The sequence below is a fragment of the Cydia splendana genome, chromosome 12, assembly GCF_910591565.1.
Source record: "Cydia splendana chromosome 12, ilCydSple1.2, whole genome shotgun sequence".
Taxonomy (NCBI): domain Eukaryota; kingdom Metazoa; phylum Arthropoda; class Insecta; order Lepidoptera; family Tortricidae; genus Cydia; species Cydia splendana.
This window is the reverse complement of record NC_085971.1, coordinates 13,030,325-13,049,816: the sequence shown is the minus strand read 5'-3', so window position 1 is coordinate 13,049,816 and position 19,492 is coordinate 13,030,325. Positions and strand designations below refer to the sequence as shown.

At 40.7% G+C, this 19,492-nt stretch overlaps 1 protein-coding gene across 2 annotated transcripts; it reads left to right on the top strand.

Annotated features, from left to right (window-relative positions):
- The first annotated feature begins 560 nt into the window (after nt 1–560).
- Nucleotides 561–18,966, top strand: LOC134795517 (uncharacterized). 2 transcript variants are annotated; one of them, XM_063767397.1, is made up of 10 exons: nt 561–1,211; nt 8,929–9,006; nt 11,756–11,925; nt 12,809–13,016; nt 13,399–13,586; nt 15,474–15,618; nt 16,176–16,364; nt 17,707–17,831; nt 18,141–18,305; nt 18,584–18,966. In XM_063767397.1, exons 1-10 carry the CDS (start codon nt 777–779, stop codon nt 18,924–18,926), a joined length of 2,046 nt encoding a protein of 681 aa, XP_063623467.1. In that variant the 5' UTR covers nt 561–776; the 3' UTR covers nt 18,927–18,966. The 2 variants fall into 2 exon arrangements, with proteins under 2 accessions (XP_063623467.1, XP_063623468.1); XM_063767398.1 differs by lacking the exon at nt 16,176–16,364.
- The last annotated feature ends 526 nt before the right edge of the window (nt 18,967–19,492 follow it).

Sequence of the window (19,492 nt, the reverse complement as noted above, 5' to 3'; positions counted from 1 at the left end):
TCGTATACTTATATATGCATTGCATATAATTTTTACGACGCTTATACACACACGTGTGTATTTGTAACATGTAGGTATGGTTCTAGACACTGTCTACATTTGTTTAAATACGTACAGTTAAACGCACTGCAGTTAAAAGTAGTAATTAAAGAAAAATCACTTCGCCCATTTCCTGCAAAATTGGTTGGCAGTGACTTCGTTTTGTTTATATTGAAAATGAACATGTTTTATATAATACCTACTTACAACATTTATTTCGAGCTCGAATAAGACAGCACTTTTTTTTTTACCCCTAAAGAGGTGAAAATAGGGTTCAAACTTTAGCCAATTTCAACGCGGCCAAAGTGCCTAATTTTTAGCACATTATACCTACAACCCAAAGAGCTACGAGAAAAGTACTGTTTTTTAAACAAATTTTACCTACCTACGCGGTCCATATTTGTTTGCCACGGCCAAGACAATTTGCTTAGTTAAATTTTAATATGTTACACATTTAATTTTTATTAGTTAACATCCTGAACAATTCCAATTGTTAAGTACTTTTCCCTGTCGCTGTCGCAGTTAAGCGTGACGTTTCGTAACGTAATGCTATAACTATAATAAAAGACAATGCTTTATGTCACGTCCATTTTAGACAGTTCGTTAAGACAACTCACAAGAACAGCACAGCAGTTCGGAGTGGCTTTAGTTTGGAAAAATATTCTAAGTGACAACTCTTGACAACTACATAATTAGATTGATTATTTACTAACAAAAAGTGTTTTGTTTTTGTTCCAATGGCGGGGGTGCTTTTTATCGTAAACATACCATGTAAAGAACACGAAGAAGACTTAAGAGAGAAAGTTAAATCCTCAAAACTCTTAATGGAAAAAGAAAAATACGAGGACACGTCAAAAATAATCCGCGAACTGAAGAAAAACAAAAAATTTGGAAACTTAGCGTTCGAATCGTATACATACGGGGAGAATGGGTTGCAGAACTGTAAGTCGATGGAATGTGTGAACGGTAGTAGTGATTACGGGTTAGTGAAGTCTAAAAGTGATAATATGTTGAATGAGAGTTACAAGTGGGATGTGGGGAGCCAGTTCGATAGGAAGTCTTGGAGAGTGAAGCAGGCGATACGGATGAAGAAAAGGAAGCTGCGGATTTCACGGCCTCTCTGCATCACGGACGTGCTAACTGCTTTTCACTGGGACGCGCCTCTTGAGCTGGTGAGTTTTTCTTGAGGCCCATTCTATTTTTAGGATATGTGAAATAACCACCTACGTACTTTTCGTACCTACTATAAAGAGACCAATTACGTACGTATTGGAATTCGGATCCCCTTCGTAGGTACTCGATTGCAATCGTATAAAACGGTCAAACGTTGGTATAACATTACACCCCTCCTTTTGCGTCGGGGGTTAATAAAAACAAAGTAGTGATGACAATATTTTGTAAGAGAAAAGGGGCATATCTTTACTTTTGTAGTCTTTGAGCTAAATAGGTTAGCATTGGATTTGAATGCGTTAAAAACGTCATCAGTAGTTTTTTTTCAACAAAAGTTAATAATAAGCGTAGAGCATACCTGGGTAGTTCTGTTATGAATATAACAGTGCTCCTATGAGGTTATTTTATAATATGCACAAATCATCTCACAGTACCTAACGTTCAGAGACGGCGAACAACTGCATACACCACCGATCGCAAATAATAAGCACGTAGCATTAATAAGCACAAATAAATCACAGTGAGCTTTTGAATATAAATAAGTAATGCGCGGTAAACTGCAACAATCAGTATGGTGACTAATGGCCCAATTCGAACAATGCTTATATGATGTCACAGCGATGCGATACCGATCTGTCAGTGTCAAAAGTGGGTTTTCTTCAACCAAAAATGTCACTCTTGACACTCAGTTTTCAAAGTCAAAAGTGGCATTTCTCTAACCGAAAATGTCACTTTTGACACTGACAGATCGGTATCGTATCGCTGTGGCATCTTATAAGGAGTTCACGTGCTAGACTAGGTCAGCACTTGTAATGTCCAGCTATCGCTTTACAAGAGCTAATAAAATCACCCTACACTGTATTAGTACAATTTTAGTCGTTTAGAGGAACATGGTTGAGTGAATAAAAGACACCGTTGACTGGTAGACTTAAATAAGCGTTTTATAAATCATGCTATCTTGACATCACATCTCTAATCTGCGGCGATACAGACATTATCTTAGCTTGCTCAGCGCGTGCTCCAACCTAAATATACTAAGTTATCGACACGCGCTGATTATATTTTGCTGACCGCCATAAGTCGTATTTAAAGCTTTTAAATACCTTGACATTGGCGAAATCTCGGAGTAATTAACAATTAAAAATAGTCCCACTGAACTGAAGTCATTTAATTTTAAAAGAATGAATGAATGGCTATCTTATAAGCATTAATTGTTCGAATTGGGCCAACAGGGATGACCCATTCGTCAGCGGTCAAGCGGCGGCTGCGATAGATAACGTATAAATAAAATAAAAAAATATATATCCGCTACGCACAATAATAATGCAACACAAAAAACATTTCTGAAATTGCAGGCGTCTCCTACGTAATGGAAAAAAAACCCTCAAAATTCTCAAAAGTCACAAAATGGGCTAGCAGTCTTCGAATAGTAGGGTGAAAACTGTTTTGTGGGCAACAGGGGTAAATTTAGTTAGACCAAGCTATTAAGTTGGCAGCGATATTGAAAGCCCAAACTCTTCTATGAAATTGTGATGATTAAATATCACTTGCGCAAGTTTGGTCTAACTCTAACGCTCTCAGTGTTCACTGACGTTTTAAAGGGCTGGTGGTAGAGAAAAGCCATCCTCCCTTTTAAAATTTGGCTAAGATCAGCTTGGGATTCAGTAGTTCATCTAATAAAAGAGCACGCAAGACAAGACATAGACTGTGACACTATAGTTCTGCTGTAAGGGGTTTGAAAACTTTGAAACGTCGGGATCAGTCGGGATGTATTTTAAATTCATTATAGGCGATATAATGCGTTCCCGTAGTTTTATTTCATGAGTAACTATCGCGGTAATTGAATACAATATTATGATTTACAAAACTTAGCAGAGAACCATGCAACGTCCCCCTACAATAAAAAAACCGGCCAAGTGCGAGTCGGACTCGCGTTTCTAGGGTTCCGTACATAAGTCCGACTCAAGCTTAACTGCACATTTCTAATAGGTTTTCCTGTCATCTACAGGTAAAGAACTATTATGTGTATTTTTTTCAAAATTTTAGACCCAGTAGTTTCGGAGATAAAGGGGGGGAATGGTAATTTTTTGGTTATTTTCTTAAATAACTTCGAACCTATGTATTTTAAAATTATAAAAAAAAAACATGTGCATCTTTGGGTCACTAATGTATGTACATATGTGTACCAAATTTCAACTTAACTGGTCCAGTAGTTTCCGAGAAACTAGGCTGTGACAGACGGACAGACAGACAGACGCACGAGTGATCCTATAAGGGTTCCGTTTTTTCCTTTTGAGGTACGGATCCCTAAAAAACAACGGGTTTCACTCCGGGAGTGCCGAAAGAAGTGAAAACTCAACGACTAGTCCAAAATGTATTAATATAAGGTATTAATATAGTATGTATTAATTCATCATCATCATCATCTCAGCCATAAGACGTCCACTGCTGAACATAGGCCTCCCCCTTGGACCTCCATACGTGCCGGTTGGAAGCGACCCGCATCCAGCGTCTTCCGGCGACCTTAACAAGATCGTCTGTCCATCTTGTGGGTGGACGTCCTACGCTGCGCTTGCTAGTCCGTGGTCTCCACTCGAGCACTTTTCGACCCCATCGGCCATCTTCTCTGCGTGCAATGTGGCCTGCCCATTGCCACTTCAGCTTGCTAATCCGGTGGGCTATGTCGGTGACTTTAGTTCGTCTACGGATCTCCTCATTTCTGATTCGATCACGTAGAGAAACTCCGAGCATAGCCCTCTCCATAGCTCGTTGAGCGACTTTAAGTTTTGAGATGAGGCCGATAGTGAAAGACCACGTTTCGGAGCCGTAAGTCATCACTGGTAACACACATTGATTAAAGACTTTCGTCTTGAGGCACTGAGGTATGTCGGACGAAAAGACATTACGTAGTTTCCCGAACGCTGCCCAACCGAGTTGGATTCGGCGGTTGACCTCTTTCTCGAAGTTGGACCTACCTAATTGGACTACTTGTCCTAGGTAGATGTACGAGTCAACAACTTCGAGTACCGAGTTCCCAACAGAGACTGGGATGGGCACAACATTGGCATTTGACATAAGTTTCGTCTTGTCCATGTTCATTTTCAAGCCCACCCGTTGTGAAACTCGGTTGAGGTCATCGAGCATCATGCTGAGTTCCTCCATCGACTTTGCCATGACTACGATATCGTCGGCAAACCGAAGGTGAGTGATGTATTCGCCGTTGATGTTGATGCCAAGTCCTTCCCATTCCAGGAGCTTGAAGGCGTCTTCCATTACGGCAGTAAACAGTTTCGGAGAGATAACGTCTCCCTGCCTTACGCCTCTTCGCAATGGAATCGCCCTCGTGCTCTGCTCCTGTACTCGGACCGACATGGTGGCGTTACTATACAAACACTTCAACACTTCGATGTACCGATAGTCAATATGGCATCGCTGAAGAGACTCAAGCACCGCCCATGTTTCCACCGAATCGAAGGCTTTCTCATAGTCCACAAACGCTAAGCATAATGGCAAGTTATACTCTTCGGTCTTCTGTATAACTTGCCGCAGCGTATGGATGTGGTCTATGGTACTATAGCCTTTTCGGAAACCGGCTTGTTCGGGAGGCTGGAAGTCATCAAGTCTGTGTTCGAGACGGTTCGTGATGACCCTTGAAAACAGCTTATAGACATGGCTCAGAAGCGTGATGGGTCTGTAGTTCTTCAATAGGTTGTTATCACCTTTTTTGAAGAACAGCACCACCTCGCCTCTATTCCATGTTTCAGGCGTTATGCCCTCGGACAAGACGGAATTAAAGAGCTTCTGGAGGACTTTAAGTACCGGTGTTCCACCCGCTCTCAGAAGCTCTGAAGTGATTCCGTCTTTGCCCGGCGCCTTGTTGTTCTTAAGCTGCTTCAGGGCCATCCTAATCTCGTACAGACTGATGTCCGGGATATCTTCGGTATAATGTCGGGACAGCTTGGCTCTTGGATCTCCTACCAAGCTGTCAACGGGCTTTGCGATCGAAGTGTATAACTGTCCATAGAACCTCTCGATCTCACCTAAAACCTCCGCTTTGCTCGACGCTATGCTGCCATCTTCCCGTTTCAGCTTTGTCAGCTGGCTTTGCCCAATAGACTTGTCCTTTGCGAACACTTTGGAGCCTTGGTTTCGCTCAATAGTCTCTTTAATACGGTTAGTATTAAAGAGACGCAGATCATGTCGCAAGGACTTAGATATACGTCTATTGAGCTGCCTATATGACTCCGCGTCATCGGGAGACTGCAACTGTAGCGAGCGTCGTTCAGCCATGAGGTTTAAGGTTTGCTCGGTCAATTTCTGAGGTCTATCTTTACGGCGGGATCTAAAAAACTTAGACCCTACTGTGTGGACAGTTTCCACTAGCCCGTCGTTGATTTCGTCCACTGAAGCCAAGTTCTCTAGGCAAGCAAAGCGGTTAGAGAGCTCGAGTTGAAAGCTTTCGGGGTTTTGAACATAGGCTCGAGTAGGTCGGAGCGTAGACTTCATCAGGCTGGACCTTTCAAGTTTAATATTGATATTCAGTGTGCCTCTTACGATTCGGTGATCACTACCGGTCTTTACCCTGTTGATCACAGAGACATCACTGAATATCCGTTTCTTGTCGGTCATGATGAAGTCTATCTCGTTTCTCGTGGAACCGTCAGGACTCATCCAGGTCCATTTCCTGTGAGGCGGCTTCTGGAAGAAAGAGTTCATCATGAAGAGTTCCTCTCTCTCCAGAAAGTCGGCCAGCCTCTGACCCCTAGGGTTCCGTTGCCCATACCCAAATTGCCCCACTCTCAACTCATCCCCGCTTCTCTTGCCCAACTTTGCGTTGAAGTCCCCCATAACAACAGTAAAGTAGGTTTTAGAAGTATGTATGGCCCTACTTACGTCCTCATACATAGCTTCTACTTCATCATCGGAGTGCGACGAGGTCGGTGCGTATACCTGAATGACCTTCAGCGAATATCTTTTGGATATTCTGAGTATTAGGTATACCACCCTGCTCGACACACTGTCGATGGTTATTATGTTGTTTACGAGGGACTTGTGAACGAGAAACCCGACACCACCTTGGGACTGTTGGTCGCCCTCCCGGTGGTAGAGCAAGTTACCAGACTTCAGGGTTGTCGTGTCCTCCCCCTCTCTACGGACTTCGCATAACCCTACAATGTCCCAGTGTAACCTGCTCAGTTCCTCTTCCAGCTCGCAGATCTTTTCGTCAGTCCTCATAGTGCGTATGTTGTGTGTTACCAGGGCCAGTCGTCGTCGGGGCGGGTAGCCGGATCTTTGCCGGAGATTCTTAGCACCCCTGACCCCGCTAATGCCCTGACCGCTACCATAGCCAGAGCACCGGGGGTCGCCGGAACCTCGGGGCCGTGGTTCTATTGTGCTCATCATGATGGGGGGTGAATGCCATAATCGCCACGCTTGGCAGGCGGGTTGGCGATCGCAGTCGAGTACACCGAATTTGAGGGACGCTGCTGCCCGTCCACCGGTGGTCTTGGACGTAGTTTAAGGACATACCCGGGTCCATGTATTAATTATGGACATATAATTGTTTCCTATACCTATATATGTATATGCCTTTGCACCTAATGCATCGCATCGTATTTAGTTATGTTTCTAGGGTTAGCTACTTCTTTTTAGGGTTCCGTACCCAAAAGGTAAAACGGGACCCTATTACTAAGACTTCGCTGTCCGTCCGTCCGTCCGTCTGTCTGTCACCAGGCTGTATCTCACGAACCGTGATAGCTAGTTGAAATTTTCACAGATGATGTATTTCTGTTGCCGCTATAACAACAAATACTAAAAACAGAATAAAATAATGATTTAAATGGGGCTCCCATACAACAAACGTGATTTTTGACCAAAGTTAAGCAACGTCGGGCGTGGTCAGTACTTGGATGGGTGACCGTTTTTTTTTGCAATATTTTTCAGTTTTTTTTTTCATTATGGTACGGAACCCTTCGTGCGCGAGTCCGACTCGCACTTGCCCGGTTTTTTTAAGTCTCGCCGTCATGTACATTTCGTCAGGTGACAAGCAAAAGTCACTAAGTACTATCAAAAAATTTAAGTAACAATGCACTTTATTACACTTGTAACACGGTTTATTGTCCAATAAATTTCAATGGTGTTAGTTAGTGACTTTTGCTTGTCACCCGACGATTTTATCTTAGTTTGACTACCATTTCATATGTATGTCTCAGTTACTTAAAGGTTAGCTGGAAGAGATCCCTTAACGGGATAAGTTCGCCTTTGTACACATTTACTGTATTCTCTCTGTGTTATGTATTTGTTTTGTGCAATAAAGTGTTTACTACTACTACTACTAAAATGTCTGCAGCACTATGTATAATTGACCGATCCTGCTTTCTATTGAAAAACTTTAGTTCCGATATTGCTGGCCAGTGAGCTTAAATTTGTAGCGTTAATTGTTTAAAATTCGAATAGAAATTGTAAAGTTACCTTGCAGATCTCGCATCTAAATATATTTGGTCATGATATTTTGAGTTTTATTCACCAGTACTAGAGTTCACATTTAATAGCGATTTCATCAAGATGTAGCTTTATTGAATTATATTGGAGTGATATAAAGTTAGACTGTAACTGTGAGTTCCTCGTAGGTATTTCAGCCCGTACAAGATTAGAACATTGAGCATTATTGCTTACGTTATGACTAAAGTTGTTTGGTGAATAAAACGAAACAGCAGGCTCAGGCATCCATTTTTGCCGCGCGGTAGAAAGAAAGGGTTACGCCTTACGCCTTACGCTGTCTCGAGTTTAACATTTTTTCCCCACCTCAAAAAGTGCACAGCGCCGCTAAAGAAGTTTTCACTTCAAAAATGTGATTTATGATGCATAGTGGCATTTTATCGATCGGTTAAATTTGTTGCACCTCCAATGTATCGGTGACGCCTGTAGAGAACATTACTATAATAAGATTATAATAACAGACGGTTTGGTACCATCGCCGACACTGTTAACTGACAGTTCGTAAACCTTATTACAAAAGGCATAAGGTCCACCGATGGACACTGTTGTTGTTTGTACAACCATCCGTAAGGGCCAGTTGCACCAACCACAATAAGCCGAGTCATCAACGTCAGTGAACTATAAAATTTTGCGGATACTTCAACGGTGACGCTATTTGGTGCAACATACCCTTAGTTGCTTAAACTTCACCAATTTGCGAAACGTCAATACAAACACTTGAATGTCTGGAGTTGCCGGCAAGCGTGGCGCCTTCCGCTTTAGCCTCGTTTTAGTCATGCCTCGCCCCAATTAGGCTCGACAATCGACTGCAATCGATACCTGTGTGTTGCGTTACCACCTGACGGTTTCCAGGTGTTTTATTACATTATGTAATGTTAATGTACCTATTATGTAATATAGTTGCCTGATTTTTTTATGTTTTGACCCTTCGCTTTCCGGCAGATGCGACTAGGGTAGACTAGGTGACCAAAGAGACTCACACTTTAATTTCAAATTTCAAGGTTTATTTTTAGATGGCAAATTTAAATCCTTGGGAAATTAAAGATTCTTCTTCATCATATAACATCGAGTTTCAGATATACACCGCTAAATTAAGCAAATTGAGATTTATCAAATTAATACTAACTTTTAAAGTAAATCTAACTGACAGAGGTGTTGCTTTATGCCAGCACTATCATTAAACAATGTTGCAAATTTTAAATTATATACCAATTTTCGCAGATTCTGTCCGAGGTTATTACACAACTTGGAATTGATAACGCAACATGGACATCTACTAGAGGAGATAAGTACTGGCAGGTAAGCACTGGTTTTAATACATAATAATGGAATATCTGGGAGACCGAGCTTTGCTCGGAAAACATATAAAAACTCAAAAATGCGCGTTTTCCCAGAGATAAGGCCTAGCTAGATCGATTTTTCGCCCCCGAAAACCCCCATATAGCAAATTTCATCGAAACTGTTAGAGCCGTTTCCGTGATCCCAGAAATATATAAATAAATATATACCTATACAAGAATTGCTCGTTTAAAGTTTGGTACGTCTAAAGTCAAATTAAGTAGATTGCTACGTGAGAAGCTATTGTGAGATGCGCGCCAATCACCAAGACTATTATCAAGGTCTAATCAAAACCAGTTGAAAACCATAACAAATGTATAATCTGAATTGGACTCACGAAAACATCGACTGTTCGGTGAGAGGCTCGTTTTAAGATTTGTTACTGAAAGACTACCGCCAATATCTAAAAATCTAAAATTATTATCTGCCTCTCTACCGCTCTTGCATATGCGAACGATAGAGAACCAGATAGAGTTAGACCAATAAAAGTCTGCAGCGATTTTGATAGCCCACGCACTGCAAGTGTTATTTATACGTCATCATTTCATAGAAGTTTGACGTTTAAAATAACACTTGTACTGAGTGGGCTATCAAAATCTTTGCAGACTTTTCTTGGTCTAACTCTGACAATTTTCGATTTTTAGTAGGCCCTATATTGTGCGCATAATAAGTGCAATAGTAAGAAAACAAACGAAATGTCAGAAACAAACAAACGAATCCCATGCCGTAGTGTCTATTAAACTAGTTCTTATCCTTCTCTCGCCAAAGCAATATAGCACGTGCCCAACATTTAAATCGCGTCATAAAGGCCCGGTGGTCTTGAACGATTGCCGGCCATTCCGCGCCGTTTACTACTTTCTTGTTATAACAATGGATGAAGCTGTTATTATCATTGCTGACTGTAGTCGAGGCAAAATAATCTGTCTGATAAGAAAAAAGACCCAATGACCACACGCCGGGGTTGCTATCGTAAAATGTGCTTATTATGCTCCTAAATTTGAAATGAAATTTAAATTCTAAAATTAATTTATTGTGTTAGGTATATAATATACCGTAAAATGGGGTGAGTAGGGACAAAACTGACATTCAAGCCTCGATAAAACTTTCTAACTCGATAAAATAAATGTTCCAGTCGTGTGAATTTTAGTTTTTTTTTTATGATTTTGTGTAGTTCTGTTTCATAACTTTAGAGATAAACAAGAAATAGTAGGTAATCCCAGCTCACCCCGTAGTTGGGGCGAGGAGGGATTTCCTACTAAGGTGAGTTTTGAAATTTGTTGGATCGACACTTTGGGATTATGAACATTATAATAATAGCTTGATTTGTTATTAGAATATATAATTTACGTAGCAGTAGCCTGTAAAAACCAACTCACCCCTCTGTCATCCCTCCTCGCCCCATTCATAACCCAACTGCCCTCGTAATCTCTACTCACCCCATTTTACGGTATTTGCTGATTTAAAGTAGACCATCACTGCATGTTGTAACACTTAAATAAGGTTAAATAAATAAATAATAAATATTATAGGGACATTCTTACACAAATTGACTAAGCCCCACGGTAAGCTCAAGAAGGCTTGTGTTGTGGGTACTCAGATAACGATATATATAATATATAAATACTTAAATACATAGAAAACAATCATGACTCAGGAACAAATATCTGTATCATCATACAAATAAATGCCCTTACCAGGATTCGAACCCGGGACCATCGGCTTCATAGGCAGGGTCACTACCCACTAGGCCAGACCGGTCGGTCGGCCGGTCGATTGTGATGTAATTTTTGTTTATAAAGACTGTTGGAGCACAATACTCAGTGGGGAGACTGGGAAGCAAATTACGCACATTTTACTATAATGAAAAATGTGATGAAAACATTGAAAACACTTCAAAGGAAAGGACTAATAATTTTAGCGAAGATGTTTTCTCATCGCAATCGCAATTTGTCTCTGACACGTTCTTACTTTTTATTAAAAGATAGATAAATATGAAAGCCACTACTGCATTCTCTCTCTTAAACCCAGTGATTACTTGTGTTTTCTCACGACGTGTATCTTCGTTGCAGTGTTCTTGAAAATATCATATTGTACTTAACTTAATAAAAGTTCTAAGAAACTCATTGCATCAAAAAAGCCAGGGTTCAAACCCAGACTCGGTTTTATATGTGGCTCGCCGCTCCTAGTGCTGATCGCATTAGTGTTGTGTTGTACCTACCTATCCTCTTAAGGCCCAAGGTCCTACCTATACTAAGTACCTATAGTACTAATTCAGTTCGATGAAAAAAACATATTCAATTGGAACAGAGTCGCATTTGTTATGTTTCGTTCAATTTTCAAACAAAACCAAAATCAACTCTATTCCCTTAATTCTATTCCTTAAATTTCAGTGGCAAATTATGGATTTTCATTTGTATGGCTTAGGAGGCTATGCTATAACGAAATTTTAACTCTTAATCTGGAATAAAATCGAAGTTCACCTTTCTCTCTCTATCACACTTGGGTGATTAACATGGAGATAGACTAATTTCCAAAATGGGAGTTCATGTTGGACTAGACCGACTGGACTAGCCCGAGACGATGCGCTTGGTTAAAGATGACATTAACAGAGCTGTAATGTTCAGTGATGCATTGTTTCATTGTTCCCGTTCTGTTAAATAACTATCGGTAAAGTATAGTGGTATAAGAATACAATATTTTCAATCCTCAGGTACTATTTTCCCTGGAATCCAGTGACGTGTGTGAAGAGCTCCTCCAAGTGCTCAGCAAGTTCGGCATCGGCTCCCGTTTTCACTCCTCCGTGAGCTTGATTCCTTGCGCGCTCCATTTCAAAGCTGCCGATACTGATCTGGCGCGTAATGGCAGTGAGGAAGTTAGAAGGTATTTTTATATTAATACATCCAGAAAAGCCAAAGCGAGTGCAGACACTTAATGCAAACATGGACAGATGTCCGTCTGTCTTTCCGTATTAGGGAATATTATTATCCATCACAATCTGGGGGTATACCGCGAAACAAGGAAATCGAAATTTCGTTATGTAACCTCTCTATCACTCTTGCACATTCGAGCGATACAGACGCAGATAACAAAATTTCGATTTTCGCGTTTCCCGAGGCCCTTGTTAACAAACCGCCTTGATGCATCAATGTCATATTTTATTGTCTGTGAAAACTTTTCAAAAATAGTTCACGGCACAGTACGTATAAGTTACTCTATGGTTTACTAGCTAGCTTCATGCTGCACTCTGGCGGCAGAACATTGCAGATTATACCCCTATATTAAACCTCTGCAATTGCTTTGGCTTTTTTGGGTGTTTGTACCTAATTAAGTATGAATCTTGAGCCCGATTCAGATATGGTAACTTGTTACGGTTTTGATCTTATTTTGAAACGACCTTGAAGATCGCTCATGCCAACTGGTGCACGTGGAAAGAAGTGAAATGAAGTGAAAGTGCGTGAGATCCTCGTCGAGGTTGTATCAAAACCAGGTCAAAAGTTATTAATCGAATCTGAATCGGCCTACTTGTCTTATTTATACTGTTCTCTCAATTGTTCAAGACATCTCTGTCGGTCCGATTCGAACTTTAAGATGCTTACGTCAAATATTACGACTAGCACTTCGTGCGCGAGTCCTACTCGCACTTGGCCGGTTTTTTCTTTTGTTATTAATCCGTTTGCTGGCAATACAATATTTACAAAGAGCATAAAACCATAGACCTTGTTTCAAAAGGAGAAGTTTTAAATGCTTAATTGAAATATTGTAGCGCCGACGCTTCCGCCTGGACCCGTTTCTCCTCGTCGGTCCGCGCCCGCACGAACTTGGCCCAAGTTCTTCACGACGTACGCGCGGAGGCCGCGCTGACTTTTGATTGGCTGTTCTTGCTGCTTGTGGCTGCCTTCGTAGCAGCCATTGGGCTAGCGGAGAACTCCACTGTTGTACTAGTCGCTAGTATGCTGATTTCGCCACTTATGGTAAGTATTCACTTTGTTACATGACAATATTTTTTTAATGCTGGACTGAATACCATTAGCGATTAGCGAGTCATGGTATTCATGGCGGAATTTCTCATCCTTGACTCCAATTTTGCATACCCGTAGCTTCAAAGTAGCCCGTTTTAACATCCATCGTAACTCAAAGATTAAGTATGTCATCATTTGGAGGTTTCCACCAGTTTCTTTTATAAAAGCTACTCCTCTATTCCTGCTCGAAATTCTAAGATTCCGATTATGGTCTATTCGATTCATGGCTAAGCTTAAAAATATGACAATATCAAACCTAGCATTCTCAAAACTACATCAGTGCAGGCGTTCGTAAGCTCTCTTGTGGGATTTTTCAACCGTGTTTCTTTTGCAGGGTCCCATAACAGCGGGCACACTGGGCACGGCCGTCCGAGACCGCTCGCTGCAGCAGATGGGCGTGCTACATGAACTGCTGGGGCTGTTCCTTGCGTTGGTGGTTGGTTTCATCTTCGGCCTGACCATCAGCGCCGTGGACGAACGCTATGGTGTCGGCCAGTGGCCTACGGATGAGATGATGGCGAGGTACGTGTAAAACTAGTCAGGCAGCAATGCCCTAGTTAAATCTATGGCTGCTGCTCGACGCAACGTTGGCGCAACTGGGCAGCGACGCTATTTTCCATAGCGCTGATTAGACGCCGTCGCTCAAACGAAAGTAGTGTGGGGTCTCTTTATGGGTGAAATTTTCGACATTTTTCAAAATTTTAGATTTTTTTAAAGACGACAATGTGTGGCCGGACTAATTGCAGCGCTTGTAGTGTAGCTTAGCAAAATAAATTAAATTAATTTCATGTAATACAAAAACTATTTATTTGTGTACCTTCTTTTTCCGCCGATAGTGTATGATATCTGTAGGTAATGTGATATAATAATAGAATACGCCGATATTGTATAATAATGTGCGACGGTAACCATTATATTGTACTTAACTCTAAATTATTGACTGCGGCGGTTAGATGACGGACATTATATTAAGCACACGCTTATATTAAATCTATTATGCGTTATAGATTTAATTTTGAGTTTAGAAAAATATTGACTAAGACCAAACTCTGATCCGACCAACGTGCACTTTTTAAAAACGTCATATACCTAGTGGAAAAAATAAAACGTATTAGGTATAATACAAAACTTTTGCGTCTGCTCTAAGCAAAGTAATATAGGTAGCAAGTTTTAATTTCAGTAAACTTATAATGATATTTTCCTCTGTAATGAGAATTCCTCTGAAAACGGAGGATTTTATTTGACAGTGAGTAGGTATAATAAACATCCCTTTTACGCGGTAGCATTTGGATCCGCAAAGGAAATTATCAAATATTCTGCAAAAGACACGGATTATGCTTTGTTCAGTGGAGTGTAATTCATCCTAATTTAGGTCGCGGCTGTATCGCCTGTTTTTGATCGAGTATTATTGGATAAAAGGTATTGTATTACGTCGTCAATTCAATTTAGATCTAAAGACGCGGTTTTCGAGTTAGTTCAGCAATAAATTAAAAAATACAGGTACAGGAACAAATACCAATAAAACAATTTTTAATACGGTCGTATTCACGTTATTTTTCACTCGTTATAAAAATATTTACCTACCTATAGGTAAGCTATAGATTAGCTTCCACTCTACCTCGCCTGCATATTAAATTTGTTCGCTGGTAGGTAACCGGCATATGCTATAGCTGCGCAGAACAGGCGGCTTAGCACGGTCGCGTTTTTATCCCTTGTCACCATGCCTGTCACGTTCTAACAAGTATGTAAGTGCGAAAGGGACGCGCATAGTGATAGTCGATAAAAATGGAACCGTGCTGAGCCCGCAGGGCATGACAAAGAATCTATCACTTCGCTAGAGTCACGTCATGGGGTAAAATACAGTTCATGCGTGAGATCTGTAGGCCAAGCACATGATTGGCGCGATAGTATCTCGCCGCGAGATAGACTACCCGTATTTTTCTAACTGTATTAATTAAAGAGGGACGGGTAGTCTATCTCGCGGCGAGATACTGTCGCGCCAATCATGTGCTAGCCCGGCTGAGTAGGTATTCTTATCGCGCCCACAGTACACCCTACAACTTTCTCAGTTCGCGATTCCATGGACCTGGGTGCCTAGCCATGGTTACAATATCGTTAACGCTACGTAGCGTAGCGTAGTTAGATCTCTCTATCACTCTTCCATATTTGTGTGACAGTGACAGTTCGTTTTGTTTGCTACGGAGCGTAAACGATTGGCATGTTGGCTACACAGCCTGACCTGCTAGCATGAGTAGCGTTCTCTTTCGCGACTCCATAAGTACATCTTGCGCGATGGACTCGCGCGCAAGAACGCATCTCATGCTAGACGGTATGGAGCACGAAATTGTAGATTCAATTAGATCTAAGAGTACTTATGTTTAAACGTTGGTATGTTGTTATTGTATACAGGTGTGAGCTCCGCTCTTTGTGGGTAGGCGTGCTGGTAGCGATACCCAGCGGCGCTGGAGTGGCAGTTGCCGTGCTCGGGGAATACACCGCTTCACTGGTCGGCGTGGCGATCTCCCTGTCTCTGCTGCCACCTGCAGTTAACGCTGTAAGACATAACTTTGTTATTGAGCTGATATGATATTTTTGGTGCATTTTTGCAAGTGAAAACTTCTTTAGCGGCGCTGTGCACTTTTTGAGGTGGGGAAAAAATGTTAAACTCGAGACAGCGTAAGGCGTAACCCTCTCTTTCTACCGCGCGGCGAAAATGTATGCCTGAGCCTGCTGTTTCGTTTAGGCGGCGCAGGGCGCTTGCGTGACGTCACGTGTGACGGACAATGTCATTGTGTTTTTCTTTTTTGATTTAAATGCCATCTAGTGAGTTTCCCTCAAACTGGTATTAATATAACTGTAGTACTCACAGTGATGTACTTAGGGGTTTCAATTAATGCGACGAAATAACACTAGATGGCGTTAACCTCAATTATACATTGTGCTGCAGACATTTTGCACTAGATGGCGCTGTTATTAATATTTTGAGTTACAATGTCGTTGAGTTTTCACTTCTGCCGGCACTCCCGGAGTGCAACCCGTTGTTGTTTTTTATAGTATGGTACACCATTTGCAGACCCAAAATGTTACTAATAGTTATTAAATCCTTCCCAGGGATTGTTATGGGCCATGGCGCTAGTCCACCTGATATTCGCCGACGACAAGAACTTTACCGGAGTAGTGACCACATTCTACTATAGCAACGACCCGCCCACTGAACTGGCGATCCTCGGCTCGGTGTCGCTGTGTCTCACACTCGTCAATATTGCCTGCATATGCCTTGTAGGCGTCGCTGTTTATAAGGTAAGCTCACGATACCCACAAGCTACGCCGATGACTACCGTCAACCGGGGTGAATAGGGCTGAGGTGAATAGGGACAAAACTTAAAATGTGGTTTAATAATTACCCAACACCAATTGTATCATACAAAATCGACTATTATTTTCAATCGAATGATACAATTTGTATTAGTATTTTTTAAGAAATTGTCAGGTAAATCACATTTTAAGTTTTGTCCCTATTCACCCCAGCCGTCCCTATTCACCTCAGTTGACGGTATATGTTTTGGAGAAACGAAGCGAGAGGGTATGTGCACCGTGCACCGAGTGCGGGAGTGCGCCGTGTGCCGTGCAGAGTTCAGCCACAATATTTACATGCATAGGAGCTGAAATTTACACCACAGCATTGCTTTTTTAAGACTGCATTGCTATATAGACTACGTGCACTTCAACTCTTTTGTGGTGCGCGTGCCGCGACCGCTGCAGGGCACCATCGAGTGCGCCGTCTTCTGGCCGAAGGGTGTCGTGTTTCGTAGGTTCCGGGGCAAACTGCCGAATCCGATACAAGAGCAGCCGATTCAATGGAGCCACGCCGTTTTTTCGCATAAATAGTGTTTAGTTTTAAGTTTATAAAATACATAGGTATGTATGTTAGTCTGTAAGGTATTTGTAATATGGGCCTTGTTGCCTGACTTAAATTTTAAATTAATTAATTTTAATTAATTGTCTTAAGAGGATAATAATGGACGACTGCTTCTCCACTCCATACAAACGTAGTCCTCTGTTTCCTCCCTGAATATTGACATTATGGTAAAAAGTATTTTTACGCAATGAATAATAAGAGTTAGGAGCGAATAACAATTTCCTTACAAATTTTTATAAGCTTCTAGCTCCTATAATAAATAATTAATCGAAAAAAAAAACGTCTCTCGTGTGTGTTACCAAACTATAGTTAATATACCTACATCATTGGCATCATTGCGTAAAAACATTGTCTATAATGTTAATATCTAGTGAGGTAATGGGGACTACGTTTACCCTTTTTATTATGTATTATATTTTGAAACGTGTAACACTTAATAAGATTGTAATTACCATTGAAGCGAAATTCATAAGACTTAATTAATTTCGACGGGTTAATAGATATAAAGTATTACAATAGGTAAGAGAAGAGAAGAAGGTAAGAGAAGTATCTCTTCAGATTGTGAATAGCGTTAGTATAAGTAGGTACCTAACTATTAGTGATTATCTAAGTAGGTACATAGTAAATGATTAAGTTTCATCAAACATTATGAAGTCTAAAAGGAAATGCTTAAAAAGGGATGCTAAAAATAATCCAGGTCTTTCAATTAATTTCACTTTCCAGATTAAAGAAGTATGTCCCCTGGATGGACGCGACATTTTATGGTGGAGAGCTAATCGCAATTCACAAAGGTCCCCAAAGCGGAATATTTTGAAGAAAAACAACAATATATCGTGGGAAAAATACAGGTACCTTTTCTACCTATACTACTTTAATTAGAAACAGTCTAGAAGATTTTTGGGAGCTAATCCGATTTTACGGAGGGACACCTCACGAATAATAAGTGGATGAAGCTCAATAAGGAGATGTTCTATTATTTATAAATTCGCACACCACTTCAGATGCATCCAGAGGCTGTGGAACACCGGTTAAGAACTATTGATTTAAATTTACACGTACATTATTTCAACATAAAACGGAATTACATACCTACTTTACTTATGGGACACCTTTTCGTAGTAGAAAAAAATATAGTTTTACGACGTACTTTGTTTTAGCAATTGGTCGAACGAGTGTTCTAAAAAGGAACAGCAGGAACAAGACGGGAAGGAGCCGATAATCTCGCCGGTTCAGAGTGACACGGTCACCTACAGGCGAGAGACGCCTGCCATTCGTCGCATGAGAGCTCAAAATATAGAGGATTATTGCATGCAGAAAGAACAGTTAGTATTTTACATGAGTAATCAGCCGGCCTAGCCAAGGTTACAATCGCTATCGCTTCGACAACGAAAAGCTTTATGTCTCTCTATCACTCTTCATATTAGTGCGATACAGTGACAGTTGCGTTTCGATCGCTACGGAGCGTAAGCGATTGGCATCTTGGCTACGCGGTCTGAGCGGTAACACAACTTGAAAAATTCTATTACCTAAATTACTCAGTATTTGTATATTATTTTAATACCTATAATTTCAGCACGTAATTAACATTTTCTCTCTATAGGTTCAATTCAATGCCCCAACATTATGAACATAATATTGGAGATGGAAGACACATCTACAGCAGCATAGATAGTATCACGCCAAAAACAGACATATCAGACATACGCATATCCAACAACATACAGAGCGAAAACTTTTATAATAAACAGTGTATTACAGATCTCGATAACATTAATAATAGCTTCTGTAACGCTGGTTTCCAAGAGCAAGACAACTATCAAAAGAAAAACTTTGAACTTGAGCAAGGTGAACTATCGTCGATGCCCATTATAGAACCGTCTTCGAATCTCACGGTAGACGCGACACGGCTAGTAGTTTTAGCTAGTAAGTCTTATAATGTTTGAATATGTTGTAATAATATTAGTATTTAATTTTATCCGAAATTGTCTTGTATTAATTAAAGATATTTCGTCCTGACTTGTTGTAACATCATGTTCTATATAGATATCGGTCGGTGCCTGTACAATACGAAGAGTTTGTTATAATTACCTATATTCCGAGGGGCGATTTCAGAGTTAACCATGGAGTTAATGGGGTAGGTATGGACCTATGATAATAAAAGTTGTTCGAGACGTGAGACGAGGCCTCCATATTACACCTCTGAGAGTATGGTCAAACGTAACAAAATCACCCCAATAAACTGCTTTGTGGATGTATCATATGTAGTTTTAACAACTAGTTATTAAGTAAGTGCTCGTATGTCTATTTATAGGGTCTATATTAATTCGCATAACGTAATACTCCTAATTCGAATTGGCATAACGTATGTTACGCATAATTTCTAAATCGCATAACATTATTCCGCATACCTCATTACGCATAATGTTAATGCGCATAACGTAAATTGTCATAACGATGACTTGGGATAAATATAATAAGCATAAAGTTACTTTGCATAATTATTAAATGG